The sequence below is a fragment of the Prionailurus bengalensis genome, chromosome E1, assembly GCF_016509475.1.
Source record: "Prionailurus bengalensis isolate Pbe53 chromosome E1, Fcat_Pben_1.1_paternal_pri, whole genome shotgun sequence".
In the NCBI taxonomy this organism is placed as follows: Eukaryota; Metazoa; Chordata; class Mammalia; order Carnivora; family Felidae; genus Prionailurus; species Prionailurus bengalensis.
The window spans coordinates 39,125,603-39,141,612 of record NC_057347.1 but is presented as its reverse complement, the minus strand read 5'-3'; the positions used below and the strand labels follow the sequence as shown (position 1 = coordinate 39,141,612).

Here is a 16,010-nt window from a genome sequence, read left to right as displayed (position 1 = left end):
TAGACCTGTCAGAAGAAAACATAGGAACAAATTAAATCTTGAACTTGAATTAGGCAGTGGTTTTTTAGATAGAATACCAAAAGCACAAGTGATGAAATAAAATAAATGAATTGGGACCTAAAATTTAAAAATTTTATGTTAGAGGTGAAAGACAGGGGCACCTGGGTGGCTTAGTCAGTTAAGCATCCAACTCTTGATTTGGGTTCATGTCATGATCTCATGGTTCATGGGTTTGATCCCTGTGTCAGCCACCACTCTGACATTGCAGAGCCTACTTGGGATTTTCTCTCTCTTCCTCTCTCTCTCTCTGCCCCTCCCCTGTCCCCCCCCCCACACACACACATACTCTCTTTTTCTCTCTCTCTCTCAAAGTAGATAAATAAACTTAAAAAAAAAGAACATGAAAAGACAATCTACTAGATTGGAAGAAAATATTTTTGAGTCCTATGTCTGATAAAGGACTTATACCCAGAATAATGAAGAACTATTACAACTCACAATAAAAAAACAAATAACCCAATTCAAAACTGGGCAAATGATTTAAATAGGCATTTCTCCAAAGAAATATAGAAATGATCAACACCATTAGGGTAATGCATATCAAAACCACAGTGAGATACCATTTCATAACCACTAGATGACTAGAATTCAAAAGACAATAACAGGTTTTGTCAAGGATGTGTAACCTTCATATAGAACTTATGAGACTGTAACATCATGAGGCCACTTTGGGAAATAGTTTGACAGCTCCTCAAAATGTTAAACCTGGAATTGCCATATGACCTCACAATTTCACTCCTAGGTCTGTACCCAAGAGAAATAAGAGCATATGCCCCACACAAAAACTTCTAAATGAATGTTCATAGCAGCATTATTCATAAAAAACAAAAAGTAGAAACAACCCAAGTGTCCAACTGATGATGAATAAACAGAATGTGGTATATCCATACGATGGAATATTATTGGGCCATAAGAAGCAATGAGGAAATGAGACATGCTATAACATGGATGAACCCGGAAAATATTATGCTAAGTGAAAGAAGCCAGATATAAAGGCCACATATTATATAATTCTATTTATGCGACATGCCCACAATAGACAGATGTATAGAGATAGAAAGATTGGCGGTTACCAGGGGCAGGGGGCAAAGGTGGAGGGGAGATGGGGAGTCATTGCTAATGAATAGGGGGAAGGTTGCAGGGGAAAGTGATATAAAATGTTCTAAAATTGATTGTGGTAAAGGTTGCACAACTCTGTGAATCTACAAAACCAAAAAGAGTGAATCTTAAATTTATATGTGGGTTATAGCTCAATAAAGGTGTCAGAAAAAAAAGGAAAGGAAGAGAAGAGAAAGAAGAAAGAAACATTCTGACAATGTCTCTCATTCATTCAATGCCTCCCATTGGCCAAACCTATCCAAGAAGCTGGGGGGCAAAATTGTTTGGGAAATGTAGTTCCCTGTGACACTGAGCAGGGCAGAGGAAGGATGGAGATAACCCCTCATTCACCTCTGATTCTCTGGCCCGTGAGATTCAGTCTATAAACACGTGTCAAATCTATAACTGGCCCGTATTCTCCTGCCTTGGGCTGGGATCTGTCTGTTGGACTATACAGGGGGCTTTTTGAATATAAATAACCTGATGATTCATGATCCTATGACCAATGAGTGGGCTATCACTGTCACCTTCTCATTCCCCTTGGTTCCAGAAAGCACTATAGGGTTGAGGCCGGATTGGAGGGAGGAGCGGGGGTAGGAGGGGCAGAGAAGAGGGTGGCTGCTCTCACAACTTAAAAGCACTTCCTCCCCAGACAGTGAGAGCTCAAGACCCGGCACAGCCTTCCTGTGTGGTTTCAGCCGCCCAGAGAGTGTCATGGACCTGGGTGAGTGAGCCTCCTATGTGAGAAAAAGCAGTACTGGGGTCACTCTGACATCCAGCCTGACTTTGTGGAATGGAGGTGGAGGAGGGGGATGGAAGGTATGGAGGAGCCTCCTGAGGAATCAGGTTCTGAATTTGGTGTCTGCTCCCAGAGAGTGCCACCCTGTTCTCCCAGGCATGGTGGATGCACCTGTCAGACCTGGGGAAGGGGGTAACCATCGGTACCAGGAAAGACAAGGCAGAGTGAGGTTGTGTCTTTCTAGAACAGTAGGGACGGGAGAAGGCTGCAGGGCTAGGGTTGGTGGTGATCTGGACGGCACCTGTTCTCATCTCAACTCGGGGTGATGGGTGAGGCTCTCTAGGACCTGTTCCATCAGGGACAAAGTCTCCCCAGAGGGCTCTGGGCCCCTCCGCTTCCCGTCTTCCCTCTGATTTCCACTTTATCACCTGCTAACCAGGGATCAGAAGCTCTGTTACCTCAGGGTTGCGAGGAGGAGTGAATAGGAGATGATGCCTTGTGCCAGTGGTATAGGCGGTGCAAATGCAAGCCGGCTGCCCACCTCTCTGGCTTTGCCGCCGCCTCTTGCAGGTTAAAGGCTGGGCAGGGGCGCCTGGGTGGCGCAGTCGGTTAAGCGTCCGACTTCAGCCAGGTCACGATCTCGCAGTCCGTGAGTTCGAGCCCCGCGTCAGGCTCTGGGCTGATGGCTCGGAGCCTGGAGCCTGTTTCCGATTCTGTGTCTCCCTCTCTCTCTGCCCCTCCCCCGTTCATGTTCTGTCTCTCTCTCTGTCCCAAAAATAAATAAAAACGTTGAAAAACAATTTAAAAAAAAAAAAAAAAAAAAGGCTGGGTGGGCTAGGGGAGATGGGACCGCAATGGGCCATTCAGTTTGAAGTCAGAGCCCAGGCCTCCAGCACAGCCTCTGCGTCACTTCATTGCTTTTTCTGCCCTGGCAGATGAGTCTTCCCTTTAAAAAGCCTGTCCTCTGGTCTAACCTCAGTCTTAACTAGAGGGAACGAAGCTCTTGAGAGGGTTTTGAGGGGTACGTCCAGCTCCAGACACCCCATTTGTAAATCTCAGCTGTGAAGTCAGACCCGGCTGAGGCTACAAAGGCCAGGTTCCTGGATGGTTCATTCTCACCAGCAAGCGAAGCACCACGGCGGCCTCAAAGCCGCAAGAGGTTGGCTTTAAAAAGTGAAGGTTCACTAGTGCTGTCCTCATACTCCTCCCACCACACCACAGCTTCTTGCCTTTACTCTACCTCCCCCACACCTGCCCGGAACCCTGGGCGGACAGAGCGATCAGCTGTAAAGGGGTTAAAGTAGCCACCCACCCCACCACCTGGGGCTCCTGGGAAGGTGGGGTCTGATCTTTACCTCTCCATCACAGGTGCTTTGGGGGTGTGAGCAGAAAGTATCTGTGGAATGAATGAATGACATCGAGAACTCTGAGTTGATTTTAGTTTTTAAAAATCTCTTCCAACCTCCTCTCCTGCCAGCAGCCTGCTCGCTAATCCCACTCCCCAGACCCCACCACTTACCATAATCACAGAACGCAGGCATCACCCCCTAAGAAGCGGTCCCTGACTCTCTGTGTGACCTCTGTGAAGGGAAACCAAGCAGGGTCCCAGTGGTGTGATGGGAAATGTTGGAAAACCTGCTCCCCACCCCCCGACCCCCCTAGGAAGAAGGGCTCTGATTGGTAGTTCTTGCCAATTTCCATTGTGTAAATTCTCCTGCCATGGTTAATTTCAAGCCTTAGACAATTTCAAGGGATGAAAGGGCTGAGCACTAGTCAGGGAAGGATGTACACAACTAGCTCCCTGGGCCTGTGAGAACCAGCTCTCTAGTCCACCACTGAGGGTCCCCCACCCCTCCCCAACCTAGGTTTGGGGAGCTAGTCTCACAGGCTTTGATGCGGGGAAGGAGGGCAACCTCTGGTTTAGGAGAAAGGGATGTTCTTGCCTGCCTCACTCAACTCAAGAGACAGCCCCAACGGCCAAGCCTGAAATGCTGGTAAGAAGGGAAGCCACTGAGAGAAGCGTTGCTCAGAACGGACTCTGGACGGTTGGTTAAGGCGTGTGGGCCACAGAGGATCTGTTTTTCTCTCTTCATCTGCCCAGCAGGGAGCAAGAGGTGGGCGAGGAGACAGAGTTTCTGTTACACAAAATGAAAACACTGAAGCAGGACTGAACTGGTCTTTGATTCACGATTTGAATGAGCACCCCCCACTCCAAGCATCCTCCCCACCTTCGAGGGAGGAAACTTAAGACCTCAGAATTCTCCAAAGCAGAGAAGAAAAAAATGAGCCCATCAGAGACTTCTCTCTCATAGCTTGACCTGAAATGGTGGCAGAGGGGTATTGAAGGAACTCAGGGCCAACGCCTCCCGGCCTTTTGGGGGCCTGGCTGGGTGGGGGTGGGGGTGGGAATGGTACAGCCTGAGGGGGCTGTTGGAGGAATCTCTCCTCTTGGTTTGGCACCTTCTTTCCATCGGCTATCACTGATGGGCGAATTGGGGCATGACAAGTCTCGTGGAGTGAGAGACACATATGTCAACAAGCCACTGAGACAGAGCGAGATACAAAGCTGATGGGGCAAGCGTGAGGCACTTGGGAAACTCAAAGAAAAGAATAGTGAGCATGGGTCAGAGGGGCATTTCGGTTGGGTTTTGAAAGGTGGGTAAGCGTCACCAAACCAGACAAGGAGGAACAAGGGATGCGGGATGTGGCAGGGATAACAATTTTCATCAGAGGCCAATAAGTCAAATGCCCTTATGTCAGGGCAGATGTGGGGCCAGTTCTGCGATGTTAGAGGGATAGAAACAACAGAACTGGATGATCCGCAAGATATGGGAAAGTAAGGATTCCCATCCTGCCCCATGGAGGTCCCTATACACAGTGGGTTCATCAGAAATGTAATGGGATGCAGTCGTGAGAGTTCCATTCCAATCTCAGATCGGTCTCTTAGAAGCTGTGTGGCCCCAGGCAAGTGGCTTAACCTCTCTGGGCCTCTATTTTTGGGAATATAGTATGAACATCGCAAGACATCGCTCACAGGATGTTACAAGGGAGACATACACAAAGACTAAAGAGAAGAACAAAAGAGGGGTTAGGAGTGTGGTTTCTGGAGATGGAAGGATTCAAAGCCCAACTCCACTACTAGCTGACCGTGTGACTCTGGGAAAATTACCAATCTCGCTGTGCTTCAGTTTCCTCAGTGCCAGATGGGGATACCAGGAATACCTACCTCAGGTCTTCTGTGAGGATGAAATTATCAGAACTGGGAAGGGTTTGGTGTGGACTGAGAGCTCAGTGGGATCTGAATGATATCACTGGATAAAACACTTGATATCACAGTGACTGCAGGGTTCAACAGCCCTGCCTACTGCCTGAAGGGCACCCCCCCCCCAGTTCTCCCACCTTCTCTCCAAATTTCCTTACTGCTTCCTTGCTTCTTCCCTCCCCTTCTCCACTGCCTCCTCTCCCTCCAACCCTGCCCCCTGTAAAAAAAAAAAAAAAAAAAAAAAAAAGTGTCAGCAGGTGAGGAATTCCAGAGAGGAAAAAGTCTGGGGGGCTTTGCAGGGGGCAGCTGATGGGCAGCTATAATTCTCTGGGCAGCCTGGAGGGCCCGGAAAATGTGGAGATGCAAGTTCAGGATTTGGGGGAGTAACTGACCAGCAGTCCCCTCCTCCCAGACAGGGAGGCAGTTTCCCTTGCTGGGGGCTCAGGCTGGAGTTCTAGGGAATTTTCTTTCCATTATGATTATTACTAGAAACTCAAGAACTCAGAAAATACCCAACATGTAAGTCACCCACTTCTCAACCCCTGAGACTCCCAACGTCAGTGACCTCACCCAAGCTGGTGCTCAGGGTCCATTGCTTTATGACTTTGTGCCAGACAGAAGCAATCTGACTCATGGCCGTTGACCAGGCTCCTGTCCCACCAACAGAGTTCCCCTAAATTCCCATTTGATAACCTTTCTTGAAAACGGCCTATTTTTGTTCTACAAATCCTTGCTCATCCGCCATTTCCAACACACCTGGAATGAGAAATCATCTACACACACACACACACACACACCCTGGTCTCGCCCCATTTCTCTTGCCCTCCACCGGTGAGCAAAGGAATGGGACAGGGCCCAGGAGGAGAAGGGGTTGATGGAGTAAAATAGAGACACCTCTTGCTCCTTGTATCTCACCCGTTGTGACTTAATCAAACCTTTGAGGTTTCTCAGTTCTCACTGACAGTCAAAACGAGCTTTCTCTAGAGTAACGAAATATTTGTACGTGTTTAAAGAAACCTCGAGCGCTTCACGCCAAGATGAGTCAGTGGAGGCTGGGCTGTGCGCGTTGGACCCTGACGAGAGCGTGGCTGAAGTAAAGACGTGGGCTTGGGCAGGGCCCCTCCGGGTAATTCAGCAAGGAAGGCGGATGGGAGAGGGGGGCTAGGATGTTGCATGACAATCTGTTCCCCACCAGGGAACAAGGGGGGCAAGCTGGGGACAACAGGCTAGTGGGTGCCTGCCCTCAGAAAGAGAAGACAGCCAGGAAGGCAGGTCCATGAGGCAAGACCATGAGGGTCTTGACTGCCATACTAAGCTAAGGGGGCTTCCTCCTTAGGGGTGGATGGCGAGGTCCTCAGGATTTCGGAGGACAGCTGGTCGGGGTGGGCATCAGAGGTCAGCCTCAGAAAGACGTGTCTAGCAGTAGTGTGCCGCATAACTTGCTTGACGTGAGAGAAATACCTATTTGCTTATGTGGCCTGATGCCCTTCCTCCTTCACTCAGGAACCCCCAAGCCCAGAATCCCCCGCGTTAGGCTCTCCATCAGAGCACACGGTGTGTGAATTGGGTGTCGTGCAGAGAGGCTTCCAGCAGGTGGCGCTGTGGCCAAGGAAACAGACTCTGGTGCTCTCCCTCTTGGAAGCAGAATTCCTCGCTGCTGGAAGAGGGCCCCCGGCTTCCAGAAGGTGCCTGAAGCACAGTCCGAAGCATTTCCCTGTCCCTGCTGAGGCTGGAGGTGCGACCGGCCTGCAAGTCCTGCCTGGGCATGCATTGGTGGCACCCCAGTTATTGACTGTCCTGTGGGCCAGGCCCTGGCTGGGAACTGAGGGTCCTGTTATTATAGGGAGGGGGCTACAAAGGCAAGAAAGCACAATTCCTGCCCTCCGGGTGCTCCCAGAAGGTTAGGTGATCTGTACATAAAGTACCCTGTGAACTGTCCTCCCTGCTCAGGCTCAGAGGAAGTAAGCTCCGGCTCCAGCCCCTCAGCTCCTCTACAAAGCCGAACTGAGCAGCCAACTGTCCATCTTGTGACCGCAGCACACCAGGCCTGTGCTCACCTACGGTCTCGGCCTGCTGCTCAGACTCAAGGAGAGCCTCCTGGCTTCCAGAATGTACCCAGGGCACACTCTGGACAGGCCAGACAGGGTCCCTTCCCCACAGCTGAACACGTTCCCCTTTCCCACATCACACGAGGCCCTGGATTAGAAAGAAGTTAAAGAGAGAACGTATACACACACTCAGTCAAGCCAAAAAAGTAGTTACTTCAGAGAAGTCTCCCATCATACCACACTGTCACAGGACAGTGTCCCCTCAGGCCATCCTGGTGCTCTCTCTCCCTTGGAAGAAGGGGAAGCAGGGCATTCATTCGTTCATTCATTCACCAACACACAATTCCGGGGGGCCTTCTTGATTTGGGGTCTGCGCTGGGTAAAAGGGAAGAGATCCCTGCTCTAAAAGCAGGCTGAGAGAACAGGCAAAGTAAACCACCAGTTGGCCTTGATGAATGTCACTTGAATGAGAGGCTATGGAGGCAGATGGGTCCCCAGAGCACTTTCCCATCTTTGAGATGCCAGGAAATAACCTCACTCCTCCACCCATCCCTGTGACATTACCCTACTTCCTCAGCTGGCCTCACCCAGAAGACACTCAGGGCTGTATTTGGGGCTGCCCACTCACCTGGGTGTAGGAAAAATGCTCCCCAGTGGCTACTGGCACCAGAACGGTGCAGGACACACACACACACACACACACACACACACTCACACACACACCCTGACCACCACCACCTCAGGGCTGTGCTACCCATATAACCTAGACTGGGAGGGGCCGCTCAGACCCAGGTGTCAAGGTCAATCAAAATTCAGCCTTGAGGGGTGGTATGGGCCAGAGTGGACTTTCCAACTCCAGAAGACACCCTGAAGAGCCAAGAAGGGGGTGGGGAGCAGGGACTGCCCGCTGATCCCACTCCTTCCCAGGACCTCAGAGTAGAGAACGAGGAGGAGAGGGCGGCAAGGCTGGGCAGGCAGCCAGGTGCTTCAAGGCACAATCTGGTTCTGATGTTCCAGGCAAATGTGGTGCCTGGGGCTTGTGATGAAAGTTCCCAGCAGTGCCCCCACCCCTCCCAGAGGCTTTCTTTCATAACAAATCCCTGGCCCTGCCACGCAATAACTTTCTCACCTTGTCTCCTACAGGGAAACCAATGAAAAGCGTGCTGGTGGTGGCTCTCCTTGTCATTTTCCAGGTGAGATCTGTGGCCGAGAAAAGCTCTGTTCCCTCCTTCATACCCCCTCCCCAAGTCCCCCCCTTCCCATCCCTGGGGTCCTGGTGGAAGAGGTGGGCACTTGCTGGAAGGAAATAGACCCAGACACAAACCCACTCGTTATTCCTTAAGCTGATGGCCATCCCTCTCCATCTGCTGAGTGACCTACAAAGCCACAGATGGTCTCTGAATGTCCTTTACTCCATTTAAATGAAAACATGGGGTCAGGGAATAAGACACCACTGTCTCCCCCGCCCCACGTCCACTGTCACCATCCAGGATCCAGAAATGTGGGCTCCATCTGAGTTCGTGGGAAGGAACTGCACAAAGCAAAGGCTGTGAGGTGACTGGAGTCTGTGCATATGTATTCACAGCCACACATGTAAAACTTCATACGTGAGCTGAGAGAACCCTTGGTCTGGTGGCCTGGTTACTATCCAGTTACCGCAAAGCTGTCTCCCTCCCCCAGTGTCCAGCCGAAGCCTCCCCTGGAGCCCCAGTCCCTTCTGTGAAGTCAAGAGGCCCATTTGAGCCCCACTTAATGGGGAGGGAAGAAAGGATGAGGCCTGGGACACTGGGGGTGGGGGTTGGTGCACATACTTTATGGGGGCCTGAACTCTGCAGGAGCAAAGTCCCCCAGTTTACAACGTTCTGCTTCGCAATCCCAGAAACGGAGACAGGAAATCTGGCCCCGTGAAGTACCAGAGTTAGAAGAAACTGTAACTCATACAGTCTACTCTCTTCCATTTGTTCGGGGCGGGAGCTCTCTTGGAGGGGGAGGGGGAGGGGGGGGCTGAGGCCAGAACTGGAGAGGCAGTCCTTCAGAATTTGGCGCTTCCCCAGGTCTGGAGGCCAGAGGGGCAGCTTTCCAAGAGCTCCGGCCAGAGGCAGGCCCCAACCTGGGCGCTGTTCCCAAAACCCCATCCCAGAGGCCCCCCGGAGCTTGGGCTGCAGCCCACAGCCTGGCCCCCCTCCTCATCACCACTCACTCCCTTCTTGCTTCCCATTTCCAGGCCTCGGGAGGGGCTGTGTTGCTGCAAGTGGAGCCTGGAAGGTTGGGGAGGGGACAAGACAGCTGGGGCTCATTCTTCTCTTTCCTTGGGGGGAGGGGGGTGGCTCAGATGGGGCAGGATGTGGTGGGGCTGAAGGCTACAGAGGCATCAAGCCTGGTGGCCTGGAGCCAGGAGGTAATAAAGGGGAGAAAGAGAAGGCGGGACAGGGTGGTGGGGAGCATGCTTCATAGCTGGGTGTACCCCCTTATGTCCAGGGACCCCGGACTTAAAATCCTGGGCCTTACCATGGGTGGCTGAGAGCAACCAGCCTCTTCCAGGACTCCCAGGCTGCCATCATGCCCACATGAGGGAAAGGGGGTTGTCACTGATATTTGCTCAAGATAGCAAAGCCCAAAGAAAAGGCTCCTGGACATTAGTTTGTCCTTGTTCTGTCCCCAAGCAGGACAGTGATAAATTCAGAAATCGGAAGTAAGAAAGAGAGAGACAGGATGTGGGGAAGTCAGTAGACTGGGTTCCACTCTGGCTATGTAACTTTGAGCGAGGCTCTCCAAGAGCCTCCCTTTCCTCAGCTCTAAAGTCACTCCAGCTCCCCAGTTGTATGCAAACCCCATCCTGTTGAGCTGCCCAGAGCCCACTTCCCAGAGGAGGGACCGTGGGCTTCCTGAGGCGATCTTGCAGCCCCACTGCCAGGCTGCACAGGCTTAGCCATCGCTGTGCGCTGAGGCACGGGGCAGGCGGACGTGAGTCCTCCTTCATTGATAAAATCACAGCAGGCTGCCTGAACCCTCACCCTGCCCTGCAGACAGGCTAAAAAAAGCCCTGAGCAGCTGAGCCTGGCTGATTGGGATCTGCCGGAAGAGACTGCAAGGAAGAAAGAGACAGAGAGGTAGGGGAAGAGGGTAGCACAGAGGGAGAGGGAGACAGAACCACACTCTCTTCCTGAGGTGCAGGGAGGACTCCGTCACAGCTGAGGAGGCTATGGCCCAGTGGTGCATCAACCACTCCTGCCATGCTGTGCAGTTGAGTGCACTTGGGCCCACATTGTCTGAGCCCCTACTGCGTGCCGGGCACGGTGCCTCGGGCCCCAGGGATTCATAGAATTCTTCGAGTCCCTAACCACCCAAAGTCGCAGCAGCTCACCCCACACCAGGGTTTCAAGGCCTCTCAACCAAGCATTTGCCTTCCTCTCTTCTCGCTCTAGGCCCTCCTCAACCTTAACCCCAAGGTGGATTTTCCCTTAAAAGCTCAAGTATTTTGTAGGCTCCCTGGAAAAAAATCTTTCTAGCAGATTCTAAAGGAGGCTCAAGAAGAAAGGCACACATCCCAACTCTCCTGGAGTTTCCAGGCGCCAGAACCTAAGTTAGGCCCCTCGCCACAGCCACGTGAGGGAGATAGTCCCCATGTCCATTCCACAGATGAGAAAACTGAGGCCCAGAGATAAAGTGTGTTTATCTGGCCCAAGGCTCATCTGACCCCAAAACCCAGACACTTTCCAGTCCCCTATCAGGGCATGTAGTGACAAGTGTCTCAGAGATGGCAAGATCAGACCCTTGCTACCTATTAGAAATGCAGAATCTTGGGTTCCAGCCTATTAAATCAGGACATGCATTTTGACAAGATCGCCGGATAATTCATATGTGTGTTAAAATTTGGGAAGCACTGGTTTCACACCAAAGAACCACCTGGAAAGTGGCCCAGATCCATAGAGCCCCGCCCTCTGAGATTATGGTTCGTCTCAAGTAGGGTCCGAGAATTTGCAGGTGATGCTGATGATGCCAGTGGTGGGGGCCACACGTTGAAACCACTGCCCTGGGGCAATCCCAGGGCAGCAAGATTCGCTGAGCTGAGCTGGAAACCACTTCACTAAGCTGGATCATGTTGCCCTATTCCCGTCCCCGCAGGTGTGCCTGTGCCAAGATGAGGTCACAGATGATTACATCGGAGAAAATACCACGGTGGACTACACGCTGTATGAGTCCGTATGCTTCAAGAAAGACGTGCGGAACTTTAAAGCCTGGTTCCTGCCAGTCATGTACTCCGTCATCTGTTTCATGGGTCTGCTGGGCAACGGGCTGGTTGTGCTGACCTACATCTATTTCAAGAGGCTCAAGACCATGACCGATACCTACCTGCTCAACCTGGCCATGGCAGACATCCTCTTCCTCCTGACCCTTCCCTTCTGGGCATACAGCGCGGCCAAGTCCTGGGCCTTCGGCGTCCACATTTGCAAGATCATCTTTGGCATCTACAAGATAAGCTTCTTCAGCGGCATGTTGCTGCTTCTTTGTATCAGCATTGACCGCTACGTGGCCATTGTCCAGGCCGTGTCGGCCCACCGACACCGCGCCCGCGTCCTTTTCATCAGCAAGCTCTCCTGTGTGGGCATCTGGATGCTGGCCATGGTGCTGTCCACCCCAGAGCTGATGTACAGCGGCCTCCAGAAGAGCAGCAGCGAACAAGCACTGCGGTGCTCCCTCATCACTGAGCACGTGGAAGCCCTGATCACCATCCAGGTGGCCCAGATGGTGGTGGGCTTTCTGATCCCCCTGGGGGCCATGAGCTTCTGCTACCTCGTCATCATCCGCACCCTGCTCCAGGCACGCAACTTTGAGCGCAACAAAGCCATCAAGGTCATCATCGCTGTGGTCGTGGTCTTTATAGCCTTCCAGCTGCCCTACAATGGGGTGGTCCTGGCCCAGACGGTGGCCAACTTCAACATCACCGGCAGCGGCAGCTGTGAGCTCAGCAAGCAGCTCGACATCGCCTACGACATCACCTACAGCCTGGCCTGCGTCCGCTGCTGCGTCAACCCTTTCTTATACGCTTTCATTGGCGTCAAGTTCAGAAGCGATCTCTTCAAACTCTTCAAGGACTTGGGCTGCCTGAGCCAGGAGCGGCTCCGTCAGTGGTCTTCCTGCCGCCACACCCGGCGCTCCTCCATGAGTGTGGAGGCTGAGACCACCACCACCTTCTCCCCGTAGGAGGCTCCTCTGCCAGGACTAGATGGACCTCCCCCAGGGCCCCTGGGCTGGGGATAGGGAGCAGATGACTTGGGCTCCAAAAACTGCAGAGGGAAAAGCAGTCCTGGCTGTTAAGTTTTATCTCGTGGGGAAAGCCCGTGCCGCAGCCCGGGCTTCACCCCGGCCCTAGCTACCTCCACCAAGGTTGCAAAGAGTTGTGGCCGATGAGCCACACCAAGTCCTGCAACACTCCCAAACCGAGGCTGTTGTCTCCCAAACCAAAAACCCAAAGTGGAAGTCGGAATACGGTCCACACTCTTGGGGTGAACAAGTAGTTGGTGACAGGTAGGCTGGCGGAGGGGGCCCGGCGGGTCCTCTGAAGGAAACTCCTTCTGACCTAGAATGACATCCTCCCTGAGATTCAAGGGCTGAGACAAGGTCTTCCAGAAAACAAGGCTTTGTCTCCAAGACCAGAGATGGTGGGGAGGCTTGGCATGGCAGCGAGAGGGGGACGCCAGGGGGCCCAACTCCGACTTTCTGCCTTCATCGCTTTTTCCACTGTCATCTGAGCCAGCAAGAAATGGCAGCCTCTAGGCCTCCCCCAAAGCACACTTGCCCCTCGCCTGCCACCTCTCATCAGGCTGCTGCCCTCCCAGGCTCTCCTCGGGGAGGGGTGTGGTGTTTCTTGCAGGTCAGGCCAGCCGCTTCTGCCCGGCCAAAGCCACGCTCCCAGCCAGGACTCTGGGGCAAGGATGATGTGTGGCCAGCCCTTCTCGGGCCTCAGCTCTGCTCAGATGGAGGAGAGGGCAGGGAGAGGGGTTAGGGGCCAGGGAGGGGTGACAGTGCTGGCTGCCAAAGACCAATGAGCTGCTTTTTGTTCTTAGTCGTGGGGACAAAAAACTCTCATCCTGTCCAGCACGGTTTACTCACATACAAATACAAGTTTTCCCTTGAGGAAACAACAGCTTTAAAAGAAGGGAACATTTTTTGATAAATGACAAATGGGCATGTTCCTGTTTTGCAAACTCTCACTTCCCACCTGACCACCCCCACTCCTCTCTTTGCCCCGGTCTTCATTGCTCAGAGATGCTCGGAGCCACGAGGTCTGCCGAGCTATGTCCTGAGCCCATCCAATGACACAGCCCCAAGAGACTAAAAGAAGCAGGGGGAGGGGAGGCACAAGGTGCCTGTCTTGCAAATGCCCTTCCAGAGCTCATGGGAGAGGACCTAAGCCTGCACCATCAGCAGTGATCTAGAGACACGAGTGTGAGCTGACCTTTGGAAAGAACCAAGTTGTCCCTGTAACCTCAATGGCTGGGAGCTCTCCCTGACCTTTAGGAACATTTATACACTGATCTGCTCATCTGTCCCGGCTCAGCCTGGAACCAGAGCCCCTGACCCTTTGTCAGTCCCTTCAAGTTCCCCAAAATGGTGTTTCCAGGGAGGGCCTCCCCCTGGGCACAGAGACCACAGCATGCTGGATTAAGGGGGCTTGGGATGAGACCCATGTGATAGGCTTACCCTTTGCTGGCTGCTTGAAAGCCAGGTTCACCCACGTCCCTCCCTACTGACCATTGTTGCAGCAATAGCCAATGTATGGTTACCCACCATGGAGGGGCAAGAATCAAGAAACAGCCACTGCCCTCCACGTATATCCATGTCCCTGGGTGCCCTGATGCCCAGAACCTGACCCCTCCAAGCCAGAGCGGAAGTTAGCCCAAGCTGTGACGTATGAGGAGGGGTCTAAAGGGCCCTGAGCACCAATACTTGGGGGCCTGATGCGGGGAAGGGGGTGACATTCATGCAAAGGTGATTCCATCAACTTTATAAAGCGAAAAAAAAGCCTGTCTGGTAATGAAGCCCATTGTCCAATTTCACAAGCACATTACCTTACCCTCCGCCGTGGGATGCCCTGGGCACTGTTTGTCAGCCGGCTTCCACACTGGGAACCGGCGCCCTGGGAAAAAGGAACCCGGCACGGACGCAGTCAGCGTGGGGCAGTGCTTGCCGCAGCAGCATTAAATATTAAATGGTGCAGCTGCAAATGTGTGTGCACGAGTGTGGGGAGAAAGGGGGAGCCCCAGAGTGCCTGTGGGACCCCCAGAGGAGTGTGGAGCCCACTGGTGTGCACATCCTAACGAGGGCACAGGCAGGAAACCCAGCCTCAGTTCCTGAAGGGAGAAATGTAAAGGAATGGTCGTGAACAGGAAGCCAGTCCAACCGCATGAACATGCCATCTCAGCTTCAAATACATTTTTCTAAAATAACTGGACATCTCCAAGTATTTACAAAACCCCAGCAAAGTTAATTCCCCAAACTGCTCTATCTCAGCTCATTGCTGGCCTGGCCCCTGTTTCCTTGCCCAGCACCCTCATGTGCCTTCAAGGAACTTTGGGGGACCCCTAGGAAGAAAGAATAGACTCACTGGGGAGCACTCCCCCAAGGGCGTCTCTCTCTCTCTCTCTCTCATCTGCTTCATACAACCGCCCCGTCTTCCTAGGTTCATGGCCCCCACAGCCCCCCCCCCCCCGTCTCCCACAGCTTCCCCCTTCTTTCCAGCTCCAGCACCTTGCCCCCTAGCTTCCCTGGCTGCAACTCCAGGCCACAAATCTGCCCTTCCAGCCAGAAGCACCACACCTCTAGAATCATGGTTTCACGGAGCTGCAAGGGGCCTCAAAGATCCCCAAAATGGTGTTTCCAGGGAGGGCCTCCAGCTGGCCCAAGCCCCAATCACTCTCTAGATGGGGAAACTGAGGCTCAGAGAGAGGAACTGACTTGCTTAAATAGACACTGCAATGTACGGATACTGGATAAACTTGCTTTGGGCGCCTGAGGATCTGGCAAGATTGTGGAGGCGGATGGGGGAGAGCCGAGGCTCTGGAGACTGGCTGACTGTGAACCTCAACTCTATTGCCTCCCAGCTGTGTGACCTCCAACTGTTGCTCAACTGCTCTGAGTCTCAGATTTCTCAACTGCAAAGTGGAGAGGATTTGGCAAACATTTAGCACGGTGCCTGGAATGCTGCATGTGGCGGTGAGGAACCCAGCCTCTGCGGCCAGACTGCCTGGCTTGAATCTCAGCTGCGCTACTGGTCTTAGTCTCTCCATGCCTCGGTTTCCTAATCCATGTGATGGAAACAAAAATCATTGCACCTACCTCCTAGGGTTGTCATGAGGAGCAAATAAAATTCATATATGTAAAATGCTTAGAAATCCTTACGGAAGTGTTGTTGATAATCTTTCAGAAATGTTCAAGACATGGTAACTAAAAAAAAAGTTGCTAACCACAAGGAAACCAAATTCAATTCTTTAGCCCCATTTCCATTCTCATACAATTTGTAAATGGAGCTGGAAGACAAGCTGAAGATTAGTCAGTCTGTCCTTCCCACCAATTGTACAGGTGAGCCAACTGAGGCTCTGAGAGGTGAATGACTCCCCTGGGGTCTCTCAGGAGCTCTTAGCCATGCTAGAACTTGAACCCAGGTTCCCAAGCTCCATCCAGAGCTCTTGCTCCCGACCTCCTGCACTCACTCACACTGCCCTACACATCCACCCTGGCTTATGCCACCCTCATCCCAGACCACGTAGCTCTGCCCTGACAAGCGCCAGCCCTCCTGTCC

General features: G+C 52.6%; 1 protein-coding gene across 1 annotated transcript; it reads left to right on the top strand.

The window, feature by feature from the left end:
- The first annotated feature begins 1,101 nt into the window (after positions 1 to 1,101).
- CCR7 (C-C motif chemokine receptor 7) lies at positions 1,102 to 15,609 on the top strand. The gene is made up of 3 exons (XM_043584375.1): positions 1,102 to 1,882; positions 8,351 to 8,400; positions 11,333 to 15,609. The coding sequence occupies exons 1-3, from the start codon at positions 1,873 to 1,875 to the stop codon at positions 12,410 to 12,412; spliced, it is 1,140 nt and encodes a 379-aa protein (XP_043440310.1). The 5' UTR covers positions 1,102 to 1,872; the 3' UTR covers positions 12,413 to 15,609.
- The last annotated feature ends 401 nt before the right edge of the window (positions 15,610 to 16,010 follow it).